Raw genomic sequence first — 23,727 nt, forward strand, 5'->3', positions numbered from 1 at the left:
TTTGGATTGGGAATGTTTCCCCAGTGCCCAGGTGTTAAAGGCGTCCCCAGTTCACGGTGCTACTGAGAGAAGGTGAACCTTTAAAACCTGGGGCTTCATGGGAGCCTTAGGTCTTGGAGGCCTCTCCAGGGAGGTCATTAGATGGAGGCCTCTTGCCTCTCTTTCTCATCCTGACCCTGAGATATAGGCACTTCTACCACCATGCACTACTGCTGTGACATACTGTGCCTCCACAGGCCCCAAAGCAAGAGGGCCCATCAATCATGGACTGAAACCTTCAAAACTGTGAGCCAGAATATACCTTTCCTCTTTTTAAGTTGATGTGCTGAAGTATTTTGTTACAGTAATGAAAAGCTGACTAATGCACTGTCCCTTCTCAGGCAGGGAAGAGCAGGGTCTGAGTGTCACAGGCCCCTTACCATTGCAGGCGGGGTGTACAGTCTTCAGATCTGAAGAGTCATCATCTGTCAGGTGCTTCCTGATTAGGCAGATCTTCAGAGCCAGGAAGCTGGCGGATATGGCAAAGCCCAGAGCAGTCCCAATGATGGCGTATTTAAAATCTACAGCACAGGTAGGAATTGAACACAGGATTACTCATCACCCTGCAAAGCTCTTCTACAGCTCTGGTGAAGTCCAAAGTCGTGCATCTGGACCTTCACATTCCACACTCAGACCTGCTGTAGCAGCCTCTTTTCCCCTCTCCTGAGAGCACATTAATTCTCTTCATTTCCCATCTCACTGGAAAACTTCAGCTATGGGAACAATTCTGACATTTCTAAGGTCATTCAAAGTCAGCCCTTGAGGTGACCAGTTCACCCCAGCCCTAGGTAGTGGGCAGCTAACCTTTGTGGTCTCCTGTAGCCCTTCCTCACTTATCCCTTCATTAATTGATTGATTAATTTATTGAGTGTGTTAGTCTGATGCTATGTGACAAGGCTGAAGGCAAATAAATAAGGTCCTGTCCTGTCTTTGAGGGATGTGGAATCAGCTGGAAAGACATACAAGGAGCTCACCCTAATGCTACATGACAAAAGTGGGCTTGGCTGGCCTGGGAGTCCTAGGAGTCAGGCAGAAGCGGTTGTCTGGGGGATCCCAGCTACCACGTGGGGCACTGTGGGTGCTGGAGCTGAACCTCAGGCACAGAGAGGAGACAAAGGTGCCCTTGATGTCTCATATCTCCTTTGAGGACAGGCTTGCAGGACCTGGCCCCAGGATAAAGCTGTTGGCCACTCAGGCTGGCCTGCAGGTAAACCCAGCCCAATCCTATGTGCTGACCAGCAGGAAACCGACACCAGCAGCTACCCACCATCGTGTGCTTTTTGGAGGATCTCTTTCTTGACTCTCATCTGCACCTAGAATAATCTGGGAGACCACCTACCAATTTCTTCCCCAGCAGACTTGTCCGTTGCCAGCACTTGAGCTCCTCCAACACCTGCAAAGAAAGAAAACCCAGATCCTGGTTGGAAAGCCAGAGGTTGACTGGAACAGAGCTGCTGAGATCAGCCACGGGGTCACAGGCCAAAACCACGTCCCCAACCACCCTCAGGAGCTCAGTGGACTTCTGATTGCCACAGAATCGTGGGATGTTGTAGGGATGCTAGCAACCCCTCCTCAAAACCCAGACCAGGGACAAGGTTCTGCAGAGCTCAGGCAAAACCGCAGCTTAACAGTTTATAAGACCCACACACCAACCTTAGCCTGCCTCAAGGCTAGGAAACCCGGTCACTTTCACAGGCCCCTAGTTCAGGGAGTGGTCGAACTTTCAGTTCCCTAGTGCATGGACTGAGCATCTCCTGCCCTGGCCCCCTCCTTCTGCTTGGCCCCATCTGTCTCCCTCTACTCCCTTGCCTGCTGTTAGTTCTGTGTCACTTTCCTGATGCTTCTTTGGGGCCCCATAGCCACCATGCATGCCATCTCACTGACAATGCTGATATTTATTCAGGAACATTTACATAGCAGCACCCTGTGCCAGGCACCATCCTAAGAGTTTCTCAGCTATTAACCCATTGAATGCCTCTTTTTTTCTGGTCTTCCCCTTGGGCTGCATAGTACATAGCCAGCATTTGACCCAGCATCTGACACATCAGAGGTATCAATATATGACTGCTGAATGAGTTAATGAGTGAAAGTGATAGAGCATGCTATGGGGTTCTATCACTTTCTTACTTCTAGCCAGGACTTGAAACTTTAAGACAGGAAGTCCTGCTCAAACAGGTCTGGTGGTGTCACAGACAGGCTGAGCAAGACTGTGAGACGTGGAGAGGAAGTTGTGTGTTCGTTGGCCGCTTACTTTGAGACAGATATGGGGTTGCAGAACAGGCACTCACAAATTTAATACAGCAATGGTTCTGTGAGATGGACACTGACTATTACCATTGAATGAATGAGGAGCCAAAGACTATAAGGACTTAATGGTGCCCAACAGCTAATACAAAAAAGTAGCAGAGCCCTTAATTGTATCAGAGGAGGAGAGTAATGATAAAATACAGTACCCCCCATCCATAGGAATACCCTCCAAGATCCCCAGTGGATGCCTGAAACCACAGAGTACCAAACCCTACAAACCTATGATAAAGTTTACAAATTACACACAGTAAGAGATTAGCTATAATAACTAATAATAAAGTAGAATACTTATAACAGGATACTATAAAAAGTTATTTAACATTTAAGAACTGCTTATTTTTGCCATTAATATTTTCAGGTAGCTTTTATCTATAGGTAAATAAAACCTCAGAAAGCAAAAATATAGATAAGGAGGACGGTAGCATCCAAACCATCAAAAGTCCATGGCCAAATGGGCTTGGGCTGGGGACAAATGGTTAGGTCCCAGCCTCATTCAAGTTCCACAAGCCAATTCCCATGAAAGGAAAGAGGTGACTTGGGTGGGAAAGACCAGTTCTTCCCAGCTCAGCTTCAAGAGGATTTTGCCTTACGACCCACGTGGCAAAGACCTTCTTCACCCCCAATGACGCCCAGCATTATGTGTAAGGTTGGATCTCCACAGAGCACAGTCTTGTTCTGCATGTAATTGGTGGGAAAGGAATTGTTATGGTTTGGATGTGAGGTGTCCCCCAAAAGCTCACGTGTGAAACAATCCAAGAAGGTTCAGGGGAGAAATGATTGAGTTGTAAGAGTCTTAACCCAATCAGTGATTTAATCCCCTAATAGGGATTAACTGAGGGGCAGCTGACATGGTAGGATGTGGCTGGAGGAGCTGAGAATTGGGGTGTGGCTTTGGGTATATACTTGTAGCTGACAAGTGGAGACTCTCTCTGCTTTGTGATCATCATGTGAGCCACTTCCCGCCCCCACACTCTCCTGCTCAGCCTCACCTGAGACCTGAGAAATGAAGCTGGCCTTCTAGGGACTAAGACTTCTGAAACCGTGAGTCCTCAAATAAACATTTTTTTTTTTCCTGTACAATTGTGCTGGTCGGGTCCTTTAGTCACTGCAGCAAAAAAAGCTAACTAAAACAGAAGTCATAGTAACGGGCTTCAGGATTTTCTAGAAGCTCAACTTGGTGAGTGAATAAAGCTTGGGGATTCTGAAAGAAAAGTCCCCAGCCTTGTTCTAATCACAGGTGCTTCTGGAAATCGACCAATTTCTCTCTTCAACAGGAGACAAGCATACACGCACCCCCACACAGCTGCACACAATGACCTTGATTTTGTCAGGCCTCTAAAGACCCTAATGAGCTTCATTATACTATCTCTTTTTATTTCTTTAAGTAAACCCTGGGGCTCCAGCCAGCTTGAGAACTGTTCTGGAGCTGGGGCAAAACCCCGTGTTGGACAGAATGGCTGGGAGGGGCGTGGGGTTTCTGGGCTGACACCCTAAACTAGGAGCTGCGCAGGCTATGACCTTACCCTGGACCAGACACCACCTGATGCCTCTGCTTCTCTCTGGCTTTTCAGGGAAGAAGGTCCCTATGGGGCAGCCGCCCCTGTCCCTTCACATGTTAACATCTTGCCTGGTTCCCTCCTCTAGGACCTTCCCCTTGGTGACTGTGGCTGTCAGTAGGGAGCATCCAGTCTGAAAACTTTATTCCAGCCCGAGATGAAATTTTGACAGAAAAAGAATTAAGGGCACAGATTAGAAAGCGTGTGAGAGCCACAGAGAGAAGTGTGCACAGAGAAACACAAGTCGACACACAGGGGATCCACACAGAGGCTTTGCCTGGGCAGCTCTGACCACTGATGGAAGAGAGGAGAAAACGCTGTCCTGAACACTTGGCTCTCACTGCTCTTCCCTGCGTTCACCACTGGCAATCAGCTCAGCCCCGAACAGGGGCAGGTCCCTTTGACGCCATCCTCAGGCTCTATCCTGGGTCCCCTCTCAGCCCTGAGGCTTGCCCTCTCCCTGGCCCTTTGGCCCTTTGGACTTCAGGCCCTCCTTCTCGTGTGGGCCTTAGGGGCTGAGTGAATGTCCTCTGTGGAGTTCGCTGCAGGGAGACACCTGGATGGTGGAGCTGTGCCCTCCAACGTCCCTGTAATTCCTCCTAGCCAGCCCAACCACCACTCGCCACTCGGCGGCAGCCTTTCCCCTCCTCAGGGAGGGAGATCCCTCAATGCAGCCCTCTGTCTGCACTGGGAGCTCTGACCTGCTTCTCTGCTTCCTGCCAGGGTCATGAGTGGGGGAGGGCCTCCTGGGCCACAGACCTCCCCGCAAGCCCCACTCTACAAAGGAGCATGGATGATCCCAGCAGGGCTTGTCAGCACAGCCAGAGGATTCCACAATGTTCTGCACCTTGTTCAGACCCTAGGAAAAGCCCACACGTAGAGAACCAGCAAGACCCTCACTGCATGTTCTCTGAGGGAATTCTATAGGCTCTCACACCAAAAGGAGGAGGGAGCTTAGTACCCAGAGGATGGGCTCTCAGACCCAGGGGAGAGTCTAAGAAGGGCTGGTTGCATTAGGCTAGTGTCCCTGCTGTGGGAGAGGGTGTGATGCAAGGACCTCCTAACCAGTAGACTTACTGGCCACATGTGGCTTGAACCCATCCACTCGCTGTCACCAGCCCTATGAGATTAGCTGACACATCTCCTCGACTGTCCATACTAAACCAAGTGCCGGATTGGATTATGGCCCCTGCAGTTGCCTCTAGATGGGCCTGTTGAGATTCTGGAACTTTCAGGAGCCTTCCTTAGTCTACACCCATGTGTGGTCAGCTGGGGTCCTGAATACAGGTGCTCTTTTTCCCACTTGTACAAAAACACGCCATGGACTCTTGATTCTGGAGTCTCTGCCTTCTGGCTGATGCCCCATTTGGACTTGATACTCTGCCCCTTCCTGCCCAGGTGGCAGGTTCCAGTCCCCTCTCTGCAGCCCCTCCAACTTCTGGCTTACTCTGCAAAGAGCTTCCAGGAAACAAGGAGCCTCCTGCAAAAGTAAATTATCCCAAAGCCTTTTGGCCTCCGGGAACACACTACTGCCTCCAGAGGAAGACAGCAGGGCTCTTCAAGAAAGCGGAGGCGAGCTGTTATGGAGGGAGCAGAAAGCATGGTGTGGCCTTGCCCAACTCAGTTGGAATCTGACCCACTAAGGGCCCATCCCTGGCATCCAGACCTCTGTGTGCTGTCCACCTGTTGGGTCCACCCTGACTGGGGGACTGACAGTTTTTGCCACCCTTATTTGGGCAGAATCAGGCTGTGTGACTCCCAGTTGTAGGCCAGTGGGCGTTTGAGCACTCAGATGTCATTCTATAAGTATCTGAACTAAAAATAGAAAGAGGCTGCCCTGAGTGTTTGTCAATTGTTGCCTGCCTGTATTCATCTTGGAACTTAAATATTGCAGAATGGCTCCTAACTTTAGATCCCATGAATTCCAACCTCCTCAGCTAGAGGAAGGGGTTTCAAATGTCTAGACCAGACATCCGTTCTCTCTTCACGGAGTCTACACAAATAAACAAGGGAGCCAGAGGGTGCTGAGGGGAGATCCACGAGCAATCACAGACCCATATTCCCCATGAAGGAGCTCAAGTGTAGTGAAGGAAACAGGAGTCACACTCAAGAAAGATCCAGTGTGTCACAGTACATGCTCAGCACCTTCCTGCAAACCTTGATCTCCACCAGTGGAGGAGTCTGAACAGGGTTTGGGGTGGTCCCACCTCCCCTGATTCTTTACCTGCTAGTGGCACTTGGTGTCTCTCTAGGGAATGACCTCCAGGTGATTCTCATGGGAAAGGCTCCTAGATGGACATGTGACCCATACTGGTCAATTAGCATATTTCTTACTCCTGTCAACAGGGATTGGTCAAGGGCTGGGGCAAGTGGCCCAATTCAGGCCAGTAAGATTGAACTCTGGAATTTAGGGAGAAAATATTGAAACCCAGGAGTATTTTCTGGAATCGATTATTATGAGGCTAAAGGAAGCCTGAGGCTGCAGAGGGTAAAGCAGAGACAAAGTCCAAATGACAATTTTTGAGCTCCTGAATCTAGGTGTGCATGAACGACCTCTCTCTGAACTTTTCAGTTGCCTCAGTAAGGAAATGCCTTCTTTTTCTTAATTTTATCTGAGCTAAGTAGCTGTCATCTGCAATCTGAAGAATCCTAATGAATGAAGTGGCCACCCTGATGCAGCATCATTAAAAATCAAGCTGGTGAGGCAGGGAAAGGAGTGGAGAATGCTGACCACAAATGAGGAGCCACATGGGGCAGCCTCAAATATATGTGATGAGATTGTATAAACAAAGCAACACAACCCTATGTGCCTCTGGGCCTTTGTACAAGTTGTCCTCATCAATGCAATACCTTCTTCTCCTCGTCCCTGTAGAAAGTTCTCATTTAACTTTCAAGATTTTGCACAAAAGCCACCTTCTCTAAAAATCCTCTGTTGGCCTCTGTTAGTACAGGATCACCCCTGACACCTTGTCATGCCTCTCTACACTGTTTGCTGGCCTAAGGTTGTTCTGAGGCATGGAGGACACCAACAACTCAGAATGAACTGTTTCTCCCCAGGACCAGGATGACACAGGGGACCCTTTGGAACCTGGATTCTTTTCCTTGGGAAATGGGAAAAAGGTGAAAGGAAAAATCCTAAACTGACTGAGCAGTTACCCCAAAGCTACTGAACATTAAACCAGAAGTGGTTTGAAGTGATAAGATCAAGTATCTAGCACTGAGCAATACGGGGCCTCCGGATCCAAGCCAAGTTCAACCACAGAGAAACAGATCAAGACCTAGCATGCCCGTGTGACTCTGAGACCACGAGAGCCCCTGTGAACACACCTCCATCTTCCCCAGCAAGCTATGAGTCTGCAGGGTCCAGGGTCTGGTGACACACAGCTGGCACTCAGAGCAGATGAGAAAGGTTCAGAAAGGGACTTCAACTTGCAGAGTCAAAGGGGACAGTTCAGCTAGGCTTCATGCCACTGGGCCTCACTTATCTCCCAACACCCTAGTGTATAAAAAGGGTCCCACCGGGATAGTTCTTTCCTCTCTGTCATTTGTCCTGTGTCTCTCTCCCTGCAAGGTCACCTTGGAGGTCAGAGCAGAACATGAAGCACAACTTTCTAATACAGCTGGTTTGGGTGGTGTGGGTTCTGGCAACCCCTTCCCTCTCTCAGAGCTCAGCAACACATGCACTGCTTAGAAAAATAAGGCCAGCTGCTGGTCTTTCCAGCTCTCCATGAGTCTGTCTGGCAGTGAAGCACACCTACACTGGATTCTGTGTCACTTCAGCCCTCTCCCCCCAAAAAATGCCAGGGGACAGGTGAGCAGGCTGGTTCCGAGGGTCTCCCACTCCTACCGTCTGTGTGGCTTCCAGGGTCTAGAGCCTTATTTGATACCACCATGACTTGCAGAAACTTCAGACGCCCTGTCCTAAACCCAGAAACCACCTGAACTTGCTCCTCCTGGGTCACCTTCTTCCTGTCTCATCAGAGCTTGACTCCAGCAGCCAAACTTCAAGTAAACAGGATGTTTACACCCCCACCCCCACCCTATGGCTCTGTGTGCCCCATCCTTTCTCTGAAAGGACCTAGACTTGGGGCAGGAACCAAACCTGCCAGGCAGAGAGCTCCGTGGGTTGGAGCCAAAGGAAAACATAGGAGAGAGGGCCATGCAGAGAGGGCTGCAGGGCCTCGTGGGGGCCTGTGAATGACCCCTGGTTCCCACACACAAGCAGTCAGAGCAACCTCCTGCTTCACAAACCTAGCTGAAGACGCGCAACCCCCGGGAAGACAGGACTGAGTGATTAATACCACACTAAGGGTGTCCTTGCTAGCACGGGTAAGTCCACACACAGCAAATAGCCATCTGGGAGGGCCAAGGGGGACACTCCATGGTGTCAGAGAAGTTCCCAGGAGTATTATTGTTTAAATTATAGCCAAGTAAACCAGTAGGAACTAATGAAGATAAGGCAGTGGAAAGGGTGGGTGATGGGATAGGGTTAGGTGTCTAGCAAAGGAAGAGGACCGGAATAAAAAACGAGGCTTGAGAGGGTGCTGAGGCCTTGCGAACTCAAGGAGGGGGCTCAGCAGGGTGGAGGCAGCCAGCACACTAATAAGATGCAGCCAGCTTTGTGGGCAAATAAGGGTCCTTGAACAAGCAAAGGAGAGAGACCCATGGCCAGCCTCCACGGCCCGCACCCAAGCTGGCCACACCATGGGGCTAGAGCACTTGGCCTCCCTCATGTTATAACTACCTCAAAGCCTCTATGTTCTTGCCCTTGATCCACACTGCCCTGGGCATGGGTAAGCTGAGGCTGCCGGGGCTTTCCAGCATCAGTGCTGGTACAACCAGCCAGGACATGGCAGCCCTCAGCAGAAACAGGAAGCAGGAGGCCACAGAAGGCCACTGGGAAGATAGAGAGGCCGACGGGAGCCGTGAAGCATGAGTGAGTGCCGGCTTCCAGAAATAGCACCGTAATTAAGAGGAGAACAATAATGGTGGGTGACCAGACAGTATCAAAACTTGTGCCCACTTTGTTTTTCCTGAGCAATCTTTGCTAATTAATTCTTAAAGATTCACACACTGGGATTAAAACACTCAGCTCACAGAAGCCAAACTGATCAATACCTCTTCAGGCTAATGGAGAGGCGGGAGGCCAGAGCCAGTTTGGGTCCAAGGTAGAACTAGGGGTACTTCAGGGGCCAGAGCTCTTGCAAAAGGGAGTCTCCTAGGGACCCCCCAGGTCCATTCTGACCAGGAGGTGGTGACAAGTTAGCATGGGGACACCTGCCACACTTGGCAAGGGAGCTGTGGAAATCTCAAGAAGTGCTGGGAGAAAGGGGACTGGGAAGCGCTGTTCAGGGAAGGCCAGAGCAGAGGACCCACAGCCAGAACACTCCCCGTTTCCATTCTCACTGTGGAATGGGTTTGCTCCATGAGGGCTTGAAAACCTCCCTATAGCCCAGGGGAGGGGAGAGAGAAGGACATTGAAATCAAGAGATATATTCCAGGGAACTCTATTGGAAACAAGAGTCCCCATTCTGCCAGCTATTGCTTAGCCAATGGCCTTGGGCCAGACATGATATGGCTTCAAACTCAGTGACCCCCACAGAGTGTGGCTGGGTGGACTCCCTGGAGGTGTGTGTGAGAGAGAGAGAGAGAGAGAGAGACCAAAGTGAGGCACAGGTGTTAGCCATCCTTCCATTAGCAAGCTCGCCATTCACTTGAGACAGCGTCCTCTGCTTTTCTGGGGATCATGGGAGAAGAGGGGAACAGAGTGCTTCAGGAGGTGGCTCTGGAGTTAGTGATCAGATCAGGAAGGAGTGGCCCTTCCAACCAGAGCACAGGTCTCCCCCATTCTGAGAGGTGGCTAAGCTGAACACTTCTAAAGCCAGCATAATGCTAGCAAGATGCTGGGGTTTCAGATCCGCGCAGGCCTATTTTCAAGAGTGAATCTCAGGGCCTGCCTTTGCAGAGAGAGCAAGGGAGGCTGGAAGCAATTCGGAATAACTAATTAATGATGGTAAAGTATTGTGGAAGAGGAAAGCGTTGTATAACCGCTAAGTGGTGGGGTTATTATTATTCATGCAATATTCATACGGTGCTCTTCAGCCTCTGGGAAGCTTTGCTCTGAGTCCTGAGGGACCTGGCTGAGGGGAGTGTGTGCCCAGGGAGTGGGGCTGTGGGATGACAGCTGGCCTGGTGCACAGGAAGGAGCCATGACACTGCAGAGAGAACAGCAGCATGCAGAACTCCTTGGCAATACTGGAACCCCTTGGCAAAGCCAGGAAGGCCAAGCAGAGACATCTTCCTCCATTTACCAGGAGAGCCTCTTCAATAAGCCCTGCTATGCACTGGGCACCTCCACTTTAGTGTCCTTTTAAAGGACACTCTTGACATTTGCAGAGCCCAGGGCATGCTACACAATGAGATATTTAAGCTATAAATCAAGTCCCTTAAACATCCCAGCACAGAATGCCCCACTCAGGGCCCTTCCGTCTACTCCCCTGGGGGTCTTCTTCTGGAGTGGGAGGTTCAGCTCTGCTAAATGCTTCAAATTGTGCCAGGGTCTTATAGGTAGAGCAGGAAGAAACCAGGCTTGGCCCCTGTCACCTGGAGCTCCCGTGACCTCCAGAACTGGGGATGAGGCCTGCCCCAGTTGGACCAGAGCCACCACTAGCCTGGGGTTTCCCCTGCCCCAACACGTGGCCTCCTGTTCCACTGGCCCTTGCTCACCTCTGAGCCTCATCCCTCACATGTCCCCAGCCTCAGCAGGGGCTGTCCTCTCAACTTTATGTCTCAGGAGTGAATTCCAATCAGATTCATTCCTGCACACAGTTCCTACAGATCAGCTTTCTGAAGCTGACATCGCACTTCATGGACTAATTAGCTCACAAACAAGTGCCAGTTACTGGACAGGTGCTGGAGCAGCATCTCAGTAAGAACAGATCCCTGCCCTAACCCAGGGGACAGTACAACAGGAAACAGGAGCATCTCCATGGCTCTGCAGAGAGCAGCATGGATTCCATACAGAGGAAGCAGGTATGTGAGGAGGCCTTAAGGTTGAACAGGAGCAGGATGGGTGTTCTGTGTGGCAGAGCCTGGGCTGGGGCTGGGAACCCTGTGGACGCAGCAAACACTTTGGTTACTGCTAACAACAGAGAAAAGCTACTAGAGGACTTCAGCTAGGAGGAGTGTAAACAGTTCACACTCAATAGGATTCATCCTCAGGAAGCCCTCCTGGACACATCAGTTTGGATCAGTTGCTTTTCCTCCATTTCCTGTGAGCCTCCCTCATCTCAGCAGTTAACACACTGCATTGCAACTTTCCTTCCCACAAACTGTCAACTCCTCACTATTTTTATGTCCCAGTCAAGTCTGGTGCAAACCAGTGTTTCCTTTCTCAAAGAGAAAGCTTCTGGGATAGCCTGTGGGCCCCATTCCAAGCCCTTCACCTCTTCCCCTGGACAGCAACTTCTTGATAGCATGGAAGTTCACAAGGGTTTGACCAGGTCTGTGAGGTGGGTGCAGCTGGGCTCCAGGCAGGAATTCCCTAGCTGCTCATCTGTTTTGTGCAGACAAGCAGGAGAGAGCAAGCCCAGTTTGTCTTACTGAGAACCATTAGCCGGTTACTTAATGGAATCAAGTTTAATAAAAGGAATGGTTCAGGCAGTGCTGGTGGATAAATGAGGGTCTGGGTGTGACACAGATGCTTACAGTGACTTTAAAGAAAAAAAACACAGATGGTTTAATTTGGGAGCTAGTGGAAAAGTCTGTTGATGGTGTATCAGGCAGTCTGGCTCAGCCTTTTGGGCTCAGCCATTTGGGCTCAGCTGTCACTCTCTTAGGGGGCTGAGAACCCGGGGCTTTCCTAGCAGCCACTCTGCCTGTGTGGCTCCTCACTCTCTTACCTCATGGAATATTTCCTCCCCTTGAGGAGCCTCTAGGATCAGAAATGTGTATCTACGGGATGTGTAATTGTTTAGGCCCCCTCCACAAAGAGCATTACTCCAAATCATCCACCCTCCAAGGGCTTAGAAACTCATTTCAGACTTCCATTTCTGGGAAGATGAAATAGGCTTACTCTCCCCTATTCCTCTCACTAAATATAGCTAAAAACCCCTCCATACTATATTTATAAACAAATATAAGTAGAACCTAAAAGGTAGAAGAAGGCAGACTGGCTAGGGACCTTGGGATCCCAGAAATAACAGGAAAGTGAATTTATTTGAATTTGTTTTTGTATATATCCCAGACGGGGTACAGGAAAGAGCTGCCAACCCAGATATGCAAAGGGTCATAGATAGAGACACACACACCCCCCTCAAAAAAAAAAAAAAAAAAGGTCAGTCCTCACTAACCAGGACCAGGTGAAGGATGGTCTAGACGGCCAAAACACTCTGATCAGACAGCAGAGAAAGCACCACGGCCCCACCCCCAACTCCACCTCCACTGATAAAGTGACCTAGATTTCCATCCTCACTAGATGTAACAAGGAGCCACAACTGCCCCACAAGGGTGCTCCCACAGAGTCAAGGACTTTTGTCCCTAACAGATAGAAAAAAAAAAGTTCCTACCCCCAGGTATGTCAGAGGAGACCACAGAGAGAACCTGGACTCCGGTCCCACCTGGCTGTGACTCACTCTCTTTGTACAAGACGACGACTAGTGGAGACTCAGGATACCCGCCACTTCCCAGCAGTCAGGGGGTCGCCCCACCCCACTGTCAGTGAAGAACACATGGTAAGGAGTAGTGGGTCACCCCTGTGCCTCCCAGCAAGGGCCTAGGGAGGAGCCTGGACTCCCACCTGACCCAACTGGGTCAGGAGCCTCACTGCCATCAGATCCCAACAAAGGCCAGGAGAGGAGTCTATACTTCTAACCATCTAACCGCCATGAGGAAATATTCCTTTTCTTCAACTAAAATGATGTCTGAGGATGGCTGTTACAACAGAAAATCTAAATAAGATTTAGTTTCATAACATAATACCCCAAATGAAAACCAATTGTCAAAGAAAGAATCAGGACACTATCTATTTGAAAGAAAAAAAGATAATCAAAAGATACTAATGACAAAGTGACACAGATATCAAAGTTATCTGACAAAGATGTACATTAGCTATTATAAAAATGTTTCCAAGAGCAATTATGAAAATGCTTGAAATAGGAAAACAGAAAGTCTCTGCAAAGAAATTTATGAAAATGCTTGAAATAGGAAAACAGAAAGTCTCAGCAAAGAAAGAGAAAACCTAATCAAACAAACAAAAAAAGATTAGAAGATATAGAGAACTGAATGAAATCTTAGAACTGAAATATAATAACTGAAATAGAAACTCAATCAACGGATGCTATAGCGGAATAAAGAGAACAAAAGAAAGAATCTGGGAACTTGATGACTATATATGTGTATCTCCAACCTGAGCAACGAAGAGAAACAGAATTTTAAAATACACAGAGCTTCAAGAACTTTGGGATTATAACAACCTAACATTCTGCCATTAGAGTCCTAGGACCAAAGAAAGAGAGTGGAATGGAAAGGATTTGAAGAGATAATGGCTGAAAACTTTCCAAACCTGGCAGAAGACACAGAGAAATTTTAGAAGCTGACCAAACTCTAACAGGATAAACTCAAATAAAACCACACTAAGATATTTCACAGTCAAACTTATTAAAATGACAAACAAAATAAAATTCTTGAAAACAGTTTTAAAAACTACCTTATATATAGAAGGAGAAGAACTTGATTTAAAAATGGATTTCTCACTAGAAAATACAGAGACCAAAAGGAAGTGAAGGAAAAAAAGGATGACCTTCCAAATCCCATATCCAGTGAAATGTCCTTCAGGAAAGGAGAGAGCAAGACCTCCTCAGATAAAGAACACCCAGAAAGTTGGCCAACAGCAAACCTAACCTGCAAGGATGGCTAAAGGAAGTTCTCCAAACAGAAATGAAAAGATACAACAAGGAATTCTGGAAGTGAGAAAAAAACACAGGAAAGAGTAAAAATATGAGGAAATAAAATAGACTTTCATTCTCCTTTTAGTGTTGTTAAATCATGCTTCATGCTTGAAGCTTAAAAAAAATGATAATGCTATCTAACACAGTTCTCAAAGGTAAATAAAATATTTAAGACAACTAAAAATGAGAGAAGGCAAAGGAACAAAGTGGCACAGTTTCTACATTTCACTGAACCGTCAAAATGACAGCAGTAGACTGTGGTGTTATGTGTACATAGTGTAAAACCTAGAGTGACCACAAGAAAAGCAATATACAGTTAAACACACACACACACACACACACACACACACAAGATCAAGACAACAAGTGCCCTGGGCCAAGCCTCAATAAATTTAAAAGAACTGAAATCATACAGATTGAATTCTTTGATCACAATGGAATCAACTTGAAATCAATAAAAGAAAGACGACGGCAAACTTGAAAGCTAATAATACCTCCAAATAATCCATGGTCAAAGAGGAAGTCCTGAGGAAATCCTGAGGACCCTTTTATTTATTAAGCAAATGAAAATAATACACATCAATTTTTGTGGAACATCACTAAAGCAGTCCTGAGAGGGAAATTTATGGCACTAAATGCTCTCATCTGAAAAGACTTAAATCACCCAACTAAGATGCCACTTTAAGAAATTAGGGAAAGAACAGCAATATAAACCCAGAACAAGCAGAAAAAAAGTAAAAAATAAAGAAAGAGCAAAATCAATAAAATCCAGCAGAGAAAACCAGTGAAACAATTATTTTGTCCGAAAAGATAATCAAATTGAAAAACTTCTGATAAGACTGACCAAAAAAAAAAAAAAAGAGGAAAGAAGATGTCAGTTATCAATATCAGGAATGAAATGGGACTGATGTTCCAGATCCTGCGGACAGCAAAATAGCAACAATGATGACCATGACCATGACCATCGATGATGGAGGAATGCTGTTGACAGACTCTATTCACAAAACCTCAACGACTTAGAAAAATGGACCAATTTTTCAGAAAGTACTAATTACCAAGAGTGACCCCATATGAAACAGATACTTTAGGTAGCCCTATAATTATAAAGGAAATTGAATTCATAATTTAATAATTCCCCCAAAAAAAACAGTTTGTAGGCCCAGACCATTTCAAGGGAGAATTCTAGAGAGAGCTTAAAGAATTATTAACAATTCTACACAATTCTTTCCAAAAAGGAGAACAGAGGGAAACACTTCCTAATTCATTTTTGAAACTAAGCATTACCCTGCTATTCAGTCCATACAAAGACAATACAAAAAAGAAAAACACTAGACAGTCTACTTCATAAATATAGTTACAAAAACCCTTAACAAAATATCTGCAAGCAGAATTCAGCAATATAGGAAGCTGTGCACAGTGACATGTGCCTGTAGTCCCAGCACTTGGGAGGCTGAGGTGGAAAGGTGACTTGAGTCCTAGAGTTTGAGAATTCAGCAATATATTGAAAGAATTCAACACCATGACCAACTGGAGTTTTTCAGGATACCAAGCTGGTTGGATGTTTGAAAATCAATCTCCATCATCTACCACACAAACAGGTGAAAGAAGAAAAGTCACATCATCGGACAACACAGGAAACACATTTGACAAGATTCTACATTCATGATAAAAAAAACTCTCCAAAAAAATAGAGGAAAACTTCTTCACATTTATGAAGACCATTTTACCCTCCCCCCCCCAAAAAAATATCTGCACCTGATTTAATGTGAGAAACAAAGTACTTTTCCAGTAAGATCAGGAACAAGGTGAGGGTATCTGCTGTCAGAGAATTCTTGCTCTGTTGAGAAATTTCCTCTGCTTACCTGAGGTCACAGCCTCTTCCCTTACCTTCTGCTGACTTGCTAAGAGACCCCAGTGTATTCTCTTTCTTTTGTTATATTTGTGACAATTTATTATGCAGCAAAGGAAAACGAATGCACCAAGAATTCTTTTTCACTAACATCCTTGCACCACACAATTCTAAACCATCGTCTTGGCAGGAAATTGGAACAGGGGAAAAGCTGTCAGGAAAGATTTTTTACAAAGATCTCAGGGACTAAGAGCCAAGGAATAAAGTGATGACTTTGACTTGTAAGATAAAAACGAATTTAATTCTCTTTACCCCGGCCTCTGCCATCTTTTCATTATAAATTAAGGCAGAAGAAAAAAACCTCTGCTCACTTCAATAACTCTGGCTCCTTCCATGAAGAATGTTTTAGGCCCTGGAACATAATTAAAGTGATATTGTACTTCTTTCATTATCATGATTATAATAATACATACATTTCAATGGATGCTTTCCAACAACATTGAAACAAAGACAGATGGCTGACATTCAGGTTGGAATTAGAGTCCAAAGGAATATTTTATATGGCAGCTTTTTTAGAAGGGAGCTATAGACCTCTAATAAAATGCCTGGAAATTTTACTAGATATTTTCAATAGCTATTCTTAGGTCCATATTTTGGCAAAACTGAAAAATACTAATGGGTTAGTAACAAACCATTTATTTAGAACTAGAACAACCATAATCTGAAACCTATTATTATGCCCAGAGGACATCAGTCTTTGTCACACACCCTTTTCCCCCAGACTTGAACCCTGAGAATGACAGAATGAGCTATAGAATCTTCTACACGAGCTGTGGATCTTCTGGTAGGAATGTATAAACTGGATTTAATCATTAGAGAATATCAGGCAAACCCCCAATGAAGACAGTTCTCTGGAGGAGAAGAGGTTGACAGGAAACTATGTGTTTCAGAAATATCACTGTCATGCAAGACACACACAGGCTAAAGAGATGTTCCAGACTACAGAAGGCTAAAGCAGCACGGTTACCCTGGGCAACACAGTCCCTGTGTCTGTCCTGGAGGCATAGAAACTACCATTGAAAATATTGAAATTTGATCAGTACAAAAGTGTCTTGTCAATGTTAATTTCCTAAAGTGGGTGACTGCACTATGGTTATGTAAGAGAATTTCTCTATTATTTTTTCTAATTTACACATAATATTTGTGCATCTTTATGGTATATGTATAATAATTTGATACATATATAGATGTAATATAATCAAATCAGGATAGTTAGCAATTCTATCTCATCAAACACTTATTCTTTCTATGTGTTGGGAAACTTGGGGGCTCTGTAATTATAAAATAGGTCATAAATTGTTGTAGACTGCAGTTACCCTACTGTGCTATAGAACACCAGAATTCATTCCTCTCACCCAAATGTATTCTAGGAACTGTTGTCTAACTTCTCTCCTTCCTCTCCGCCCCCTCACTCTTCTCAGTTCCCATTGGCCACTTTTCTACTCTCTTCTTCTATAAGATTGATTTTTTTAGCTCCCCAAAATGAGTGAAAACCTGCAGCATTTGTCTTTTTTCACACAGCTTATTTCACTTAACATGAGGTCCTCCAGTTCCCTCCAGGTTGCCACACTCTTAAGAAATACACACAGAGAAAGAGAAACACAGGATAAAGCAAATAAGGTAAATTATTTACAATAGACAAATCATACGAGTATCTTTGGACATCTCTTATTCTTGCAACTTTTCTTATGGTTGAAATTAAAATTTGGGGGAAAAACAGTTTAAAAAGTCATGTAAGTTTTTCATAATGGCACCTCTTTCCATTCTCAACAGAGAGGCAGTTTGGTGTTTCAATTAAAAATGTAGCTTTGGGCATCAAAATACCTCAGTTTGAAGCCAAGCTCTTCACACCTCAGTTTCCTCATCTGTCAAAATGGTCATGATTATAATAAGAACATCCTCCTTTTGTTCATGATAAATGAGTGAGTCCCACATGGAAGTTCTGGGAGGAGAAACAGAGCTGGGGTCAGCTGGGGTCAGCTCTCAGGAAGTGGGATTTTACCATGTTTTAGAGGAAAGAGCTCCACCATGGAGAGCAGAGGCAATTCTAACAATGACAGATTGACTGCACATGATGGTGCACACCTGTAATCCCAGCAACTGAGCAGCCTGAGACAGGAGCATCGAAAGTGCGAGGCCATTCTTGTCCACCTAGCAAGACCCTATCTCAAAACAAAAAATACAAAAGGCTGGGATGTTGCTCAGTAGTAAAGCACCATGGATTCAATCCCCAAACCTATTTAAAAAAAAAAAAACCCACAGGAGGTAAACTTTCCTAGAAGTTAGCAAGATTAATAAACTATCATAAATAAAATGGCATGATCTTATTCAAATTTAGACAGGTATAAAAAGTGTCACAGAATGCAAAGCCCACAAACAGTTCAAACTTCTGTTAATTGGATAGAATAGAGGAAAGATCCCAAAGCAGGAGAGGAAGGACAGATTATTAAACAAGTAATATTAGGACAATTCTCGTTTCATGTACAAAAATCAATCTTAGATCTTTAAGCCATTTACAAAAATACATTTCAAGTAAATGAAAGACCTAATCATAAAGAAAGCAATCATTTTAAGGTAAAAAATATGTTTTAAAATGTTTTTTAGACAAGATAGAAAAGGTAAACACACAAAAAAGGAAAGAACATTATCAGAGGACTGTGACTCCATTTCTAATGTTCTGTTTCTTTCATGGTTGATTTAGCTACTTACCTTTAAATACATATGTCTTTTAAAACCCACAAAATTTTAATATTTATTGATTCAGGGTGTTGGCTTTATAAATTTTTGCTACATTAAGCTCTGTATTTTTTAAAAAAAATTGTTTTGGAATATTAAACAAATTGTTTCAAAAACTCTAGCTACCCTGGGAGGAAAAAATAGTGTGCCTGAGTCCTCAAGCCCAGCTTACACCTGTAACCTTGGTATCTCAGGGTAACTGGATAGAGAGATTGCCCCCATGTACCCTCAAGCCTCCCAGGTACAGTTCACATCTACTTGGGTGACTTTGCAGTTCTTACTAGATACTCCACTAGGTATCTAGTAAGATTAAGGTAAAACCCAAATTTTTCTTAACTTGCTTTCAACAGACTTTTATTTTTTCTCTTTGTCAATATAAATTTATTTATTGGAAATTTGGAATACATAGATCATTATGAAAAATTTCAACACAGGGAAATTAAAATATGTCCCTTAATTTTACTTCCCGAAGAGAGTAAAGACTACTGGTAAACCACATGTTGTGTTTTCTCTAGGTAAGCAAACCCGTAAAACTTAACTATACCCACATAACTCTAGCTCTGTAATTACCACTTTGTCGCTCTTCACTGTTCATGTTGGTCTATAGAAAGTCATGTCTTTCAACTAATCATATTGGACACTGCAACATTAGAGGACTATTGATTTAGCCAGATTCCCACTGATGGCAAGTCATTTTTGGTTTTCACTATGGTTTCAGTCCACAACTACAGTCTACAAGATCTAAATAACACCCAATAGAATATTTTGGGAACTTTTATCTTTTTCATTACAAAAAAAAAAAACTCTTCAAATGGAATTCCTAGGTAAAAGGTTGTGATCAGCTTCCTTTTTGCAACATATGGTCAAAATGCCTTCCGTAAAGACCAGCTCAAATTAGTCGCCTAATATCCAGTAGTGTCACCACATGCAAGGCACTGTGCTGAGTGCTTTGAATGTGGTAACGAATTTAATTCTCTCAACAGCCCTATAAGAGAATAGGTAGGATCATTATCCCCAATTTTCAGATGAGAAAACTGAGCAGAGAGAGGATGAAAAACTTGCCTGATTTCTCTGAAGCCTGTCATATAGCAAGCAGAGCAAGTCTTGAGACTCGGGAAGTTCAGAACTAGCCTGTACTCCTGACCACTATCTATCTCTACTCTGAAGGACCAGCAAGCAGAGATGCCTTGGACAAGACATTCAAACCCCATCCCTGAAACACAAGTAACAGTGGTACCTTTACAGAGAGGTGTCATGGGGACCAGATGATAAAATATAAATTTAGCAGAGTACTAGGCGCATCAGAAACACTAGAAAATCTTAGATGTTGTGCTATTATTTTTTTAATTTGAGCATTTTAAAAATTTATTGCCTGTAGTTCTTCAAGGAATTGCCTGTTTATAAAATTTGCACAGTTTTGAGTTTCTTAAATTCAAATTCCCTTCCTCCCCACACGACAGACTGGTTTGTCTATCTTCCTAGGTCAAAGAGCACTTAAAACTTCTGTTACCTTCTGTCACTTCACCAGAGCAGGCAGGCTCTGAGTCTGCTACTCTGCACACCTTTAATTTCTGCTTTCTGGTTCCTGTCTCCTGCCATTGCCACTGATAGATGTCTGTCTGACATTCTAACTCCCAGAAGCCAATGTCTTTGTTATCCCTGCCTAGTTCAGACTTCAGATGGAGTCCCCTGCCCTGGGAATAATTTTGTCCATGTCCAGGATGCATGCTACTGCCAGCAGATGGAAGTTTATATCTGGAAACAGCTTGCTTGCCTTTGAATGTTGTTCAATCCAAGTTCTGGGAAAGTTGATCTTTGTGTATGTCTGCTGCCTTTTAAAGAAATAATTGTTGATCTCAAAGGGGATTTTGCAAAGTAGCATGTATCTCTGTGTCTCTGTTTATCTCCATCTATAAATGTTTTGAACCATCTCACTGAAATTCTGTCTCCACATCTCTGTGTTTCTTCCTTTCTGTCTACTTCTTTGATTTTATCTCTCTCACTTTCTATCTCACCCTAGTTTTCTGTTAGCCTCTGCCTCTCCCCCTTCTTCCTTCTTTCAATGCACTTCATGGCAGGTGATTTTTAAAGACAAAGTTAGTTCTGAATAACAGGTCCACTCTACTGCCTAATAACAATAGGGAATAGACAGATGCTAGTGGTGGGAACATGAGGTTAAGGGAATAATTTTTTTTAAATCTTTTTATTTGTTTTAATTAGTTATATATGACAGTAGAATGCATTTATGTACTTTGATATATCATTACATAAATGGGGTATAATTTCTCATTTTTCAAATTGTACATGTTGTATAATCACATCAGTCATCTACTCATATATATACAGAGGTAATAATGTTTGTTTCATTTTACTATCTTTCCTATCCCCATATCCCTTCTACTCCTTTTACTTCCCTCTATCGAATCCAAAGTAACTCTATTATTACCTAGCACACCCTAGATAATAACTCCATTATTATCCCCCACCCCCTGCTTTATTGTGAATCAGCATCTACATACCAGAGAAAACATTAAGTCTTTGGTTTTGGGGGATTGACTTACTTCGCTTACCATGATATTTTCTAGTTCCATCCATTTACTAGCAAGTATCATAATTTCATTCTCCTTTAAAGCTGAGTAATATTCCATCATATATATGACATTTTCTTTATCCATTCATCTATTGAAGGGCACCTGGGTTGGTTCCATAGTTTAGCTATTGTTAATTGAACTGCTATAAACATTGATGTGCCTGTGTCACTATAGCATGTTGATTTTAAGTCCTTTGTGTATAAACTCAGAAGTGGGATAGCTGGGTCAAATGGTGGTTCCATTACAAGTTTTCTGAGGAATCTCCATACTGCTTTCCATAGTGGTTGCACCGATTTGCAGTCCCACCAGCAATGCATGAGTAGACTTTTTTCTCCACATCCTCGCCAACATTTATTGTTGCCTTACACAGACTAAAAAAGACACTACAGCCCAAAGATGTTAGTGAATACAGGTAGAACATCCCTTATCCAAACATGCTTGGGACCAGAAGTATTTCAGACTTTGGAGTTTTTCAAATTTGGGCATATTTGCAAAGACTTTACTAGTTGAGTACCAATAATCCAAAGCTCTGAAAATGGAAATGCTCCAAGAAAAGTTTCAGATTTGGGATCGTTTCTGAGTTTGGAATAACCACAGGAAGAACCAACTTGGTATTATTTCTAAACAGTCTAAAAATGGAGATATATAGGTAGTTATTAAAAGTCCCCCACTTATAGTTAATATGTACTTTCTATACCGTATCCTGGCTGTCTGTGCAGCATTGCTCAGGAAAAGCACAGACCACTATGAAATAAACACTTCCCTCCATCTGTTCTCTGTTGTGTGGTCTTCATGGAGCTTCGAATAATTATACAAAATGGCCCCGCTGTGCTGAACCCCACATGCCTTCTTTTCTAAGAAACAACTTACCAGCAGCCCTACCTAGCTTAAGTGGACAGGATATGTCACGTTCCTCAGCAAACTACCTATTATCTGCAGAAGAAATGAAGATCCAAAATAATGTGAATAAGAAAAGCACAAGTTACCATATAGGCAGAGACTTTTGTGACCCTTTTCACAGACCAGATCCCAAAATTCGGAGAGATAAAGATAATTCCTCCTAGACATAAAATATGTAAGAATTTAGGATTAAGAATCCAGTTAAAACTGGTCAGCAGAACCTGGGCCAAAGTGACCTAGAGTTGCTATGGCAGTGGAGACTTGAAAGTCTGATGTCATCCTGCTGCTAGTCAAAAGCCAAGAGGTGAACCTGGGTGGAACTCTCAGGAGACTTCTCTGGGATTCCCAATAAAACTGGTGTGCAGAAGAGCACTGTCCCACTCACCGTCTCCCTTGAGAATATCCCCTTTTCCCCTTTCCCATCCCTTCTAATAAGTTCATTGCCTATTACTCTAAGCAACATGTCTGAAATATTTCTGACTTCATCTCAAGAACAGGGGTTTGAAGGGTGGCCTTTGTGCTGCCTCAGTTTCCAAAAGGCCCAGACGTACGACCATAACACGGATTCCCCCGCCAACCTACAGCAGCGCCCCCCTCTGTATGTTTTCTCTTTCTATGAAATTATCTTGACTGGACTCATTCAAATTTAACATGATTGTCTGACAATCCCGAAAAGTAAACATTCTTATTTCCCATTTCATTAGTTCAGAGACTAATAGTAGCAGAGTCTCAGAAGTCTCTTTTAGTTGGTCCATAGTGGAGTCACAGTTGAAACTGATTTTTCTAGATCCCAAGTCGGAAGCTCCTTCTGCCACATGACCTTTCCTTCTCCCTTAGCCCAGGGACATTTGTCAGTTACAACTGAAATGAAATAACACAGGGGACTGCTCCCTGCCGGGTCCGTCAGAAAACCCCTCTGTCCAGAGGGACACAGCCCTGTATTAGGGATGGAGTCCTGATGGGCCGAGGGTCCCAGTTTCCTATTCACTCACCACCTGCCCCCCAGCCAGAGAAGAATAATATCTCCTCCCACTTACCCAGGAGGAAAAGGAAGGCTTTCAGCATGCTGACCCCCGAACTCATGCTGGCGCTCTGCTCCGGGCTCCTAGCTAGTCAGGCACAGTGAGCTGTGTGACCTGAGGCTCCAGGGGGCAGGAGCCACGTCCCACGTGACTGACAAGGAAGGAAGCCACAGCCACAGCCGGGAGGCGGGTCAGTTCCTCTCAGCCTTCTCTGAAGGCAGTGGTTAGGGAAGCCCCTATCATCAGCCTCTGCCAAGCAGTGGAAGGGAGCTGGCATGTGATGAGAACTGCATCCGACAGTCTGCTGGGTCCTGCAGCCTGTGTGATCCACTGCCCACAGAGCAAGGGAACTGCACCACGGTTGAGTGCAGTTTCTTGCCCAGAGACACAGGCCAGTCAGTCTCCGAGGAGAATGTAGGCAAAGCTGGTCTGCCCTGGAGCCCAGCCCTTGAGGGTACTGCCCCTGCCTTGGGGCAAGGACAGAAATCCCTGCCCCTAGTCCACCACTGAATGCTGGGATGGCCCAGCACTGTTTTTGTGCCATGACCTCTCTGAATCTGGGGGGGAGGGGGCAACTGCTCTCTTCTCAGAGTAACTGTTGTAGATGCCCAAACTAAATTGGCATTCTGAAAGACGTCAGAAGCACTGAAATATAGTCATGAAAAAATATCCAGGGGTATGCTTCCACTGAACTAATCCTCAGCCCCCAACTTCTTAAAA

General features: G+C 44.7%; 1 protein-coding gene across 2 annotated transcripts in view; it reads right to left on the reverse strand.

Annotated features, from left to right (window-relative positions):
- The window catches only part of TMEM273 (transmembrane protein 273), a 55,393-nt gene extending 32,162 nt beyond the window's left edge, over nt 1–23,231 (reverse strand). The window contains exons 1-3 of one of the 2 annotated variants that reach the window (XM_081268518.1): nt 23,023–23,231; nt 1,379–1,432; nt 420–560 (exon numbers count right to left, since the gene is read on the reverse strand). In XM_081268518.1, coding sequence (XP_081124644.1) covers nt 420–560; nt 1,379–1,432; nt 23,023–23,068 — 241 coding nt within the window. In that variant the 5' untranslated portion in view covers nt 23,069–23,231. The remainder of the gene's footprint in view (nt 1–419; nt 561–1,378; nt 1,433–23,022) is intronic. The other variant, XM_081268519.1, reaches the window with a different exon arrangement.
- Between the last annotated feature and the right edge of the window lie 496 nt (nt 23,232–23,727).

The sequence above is a fragment of the Spermophilus citellus genome, assembly GCF_964194105.1.
Source record: "Spermophilus citellus genome assembly, chromosome: 15".
NCBI classification, from domain to species: Eukaryota; Metazoa; Chordata; class Mammalia; order Rodentia; family Sciuridae; genus Spermophilus; species Spermophilus citellus.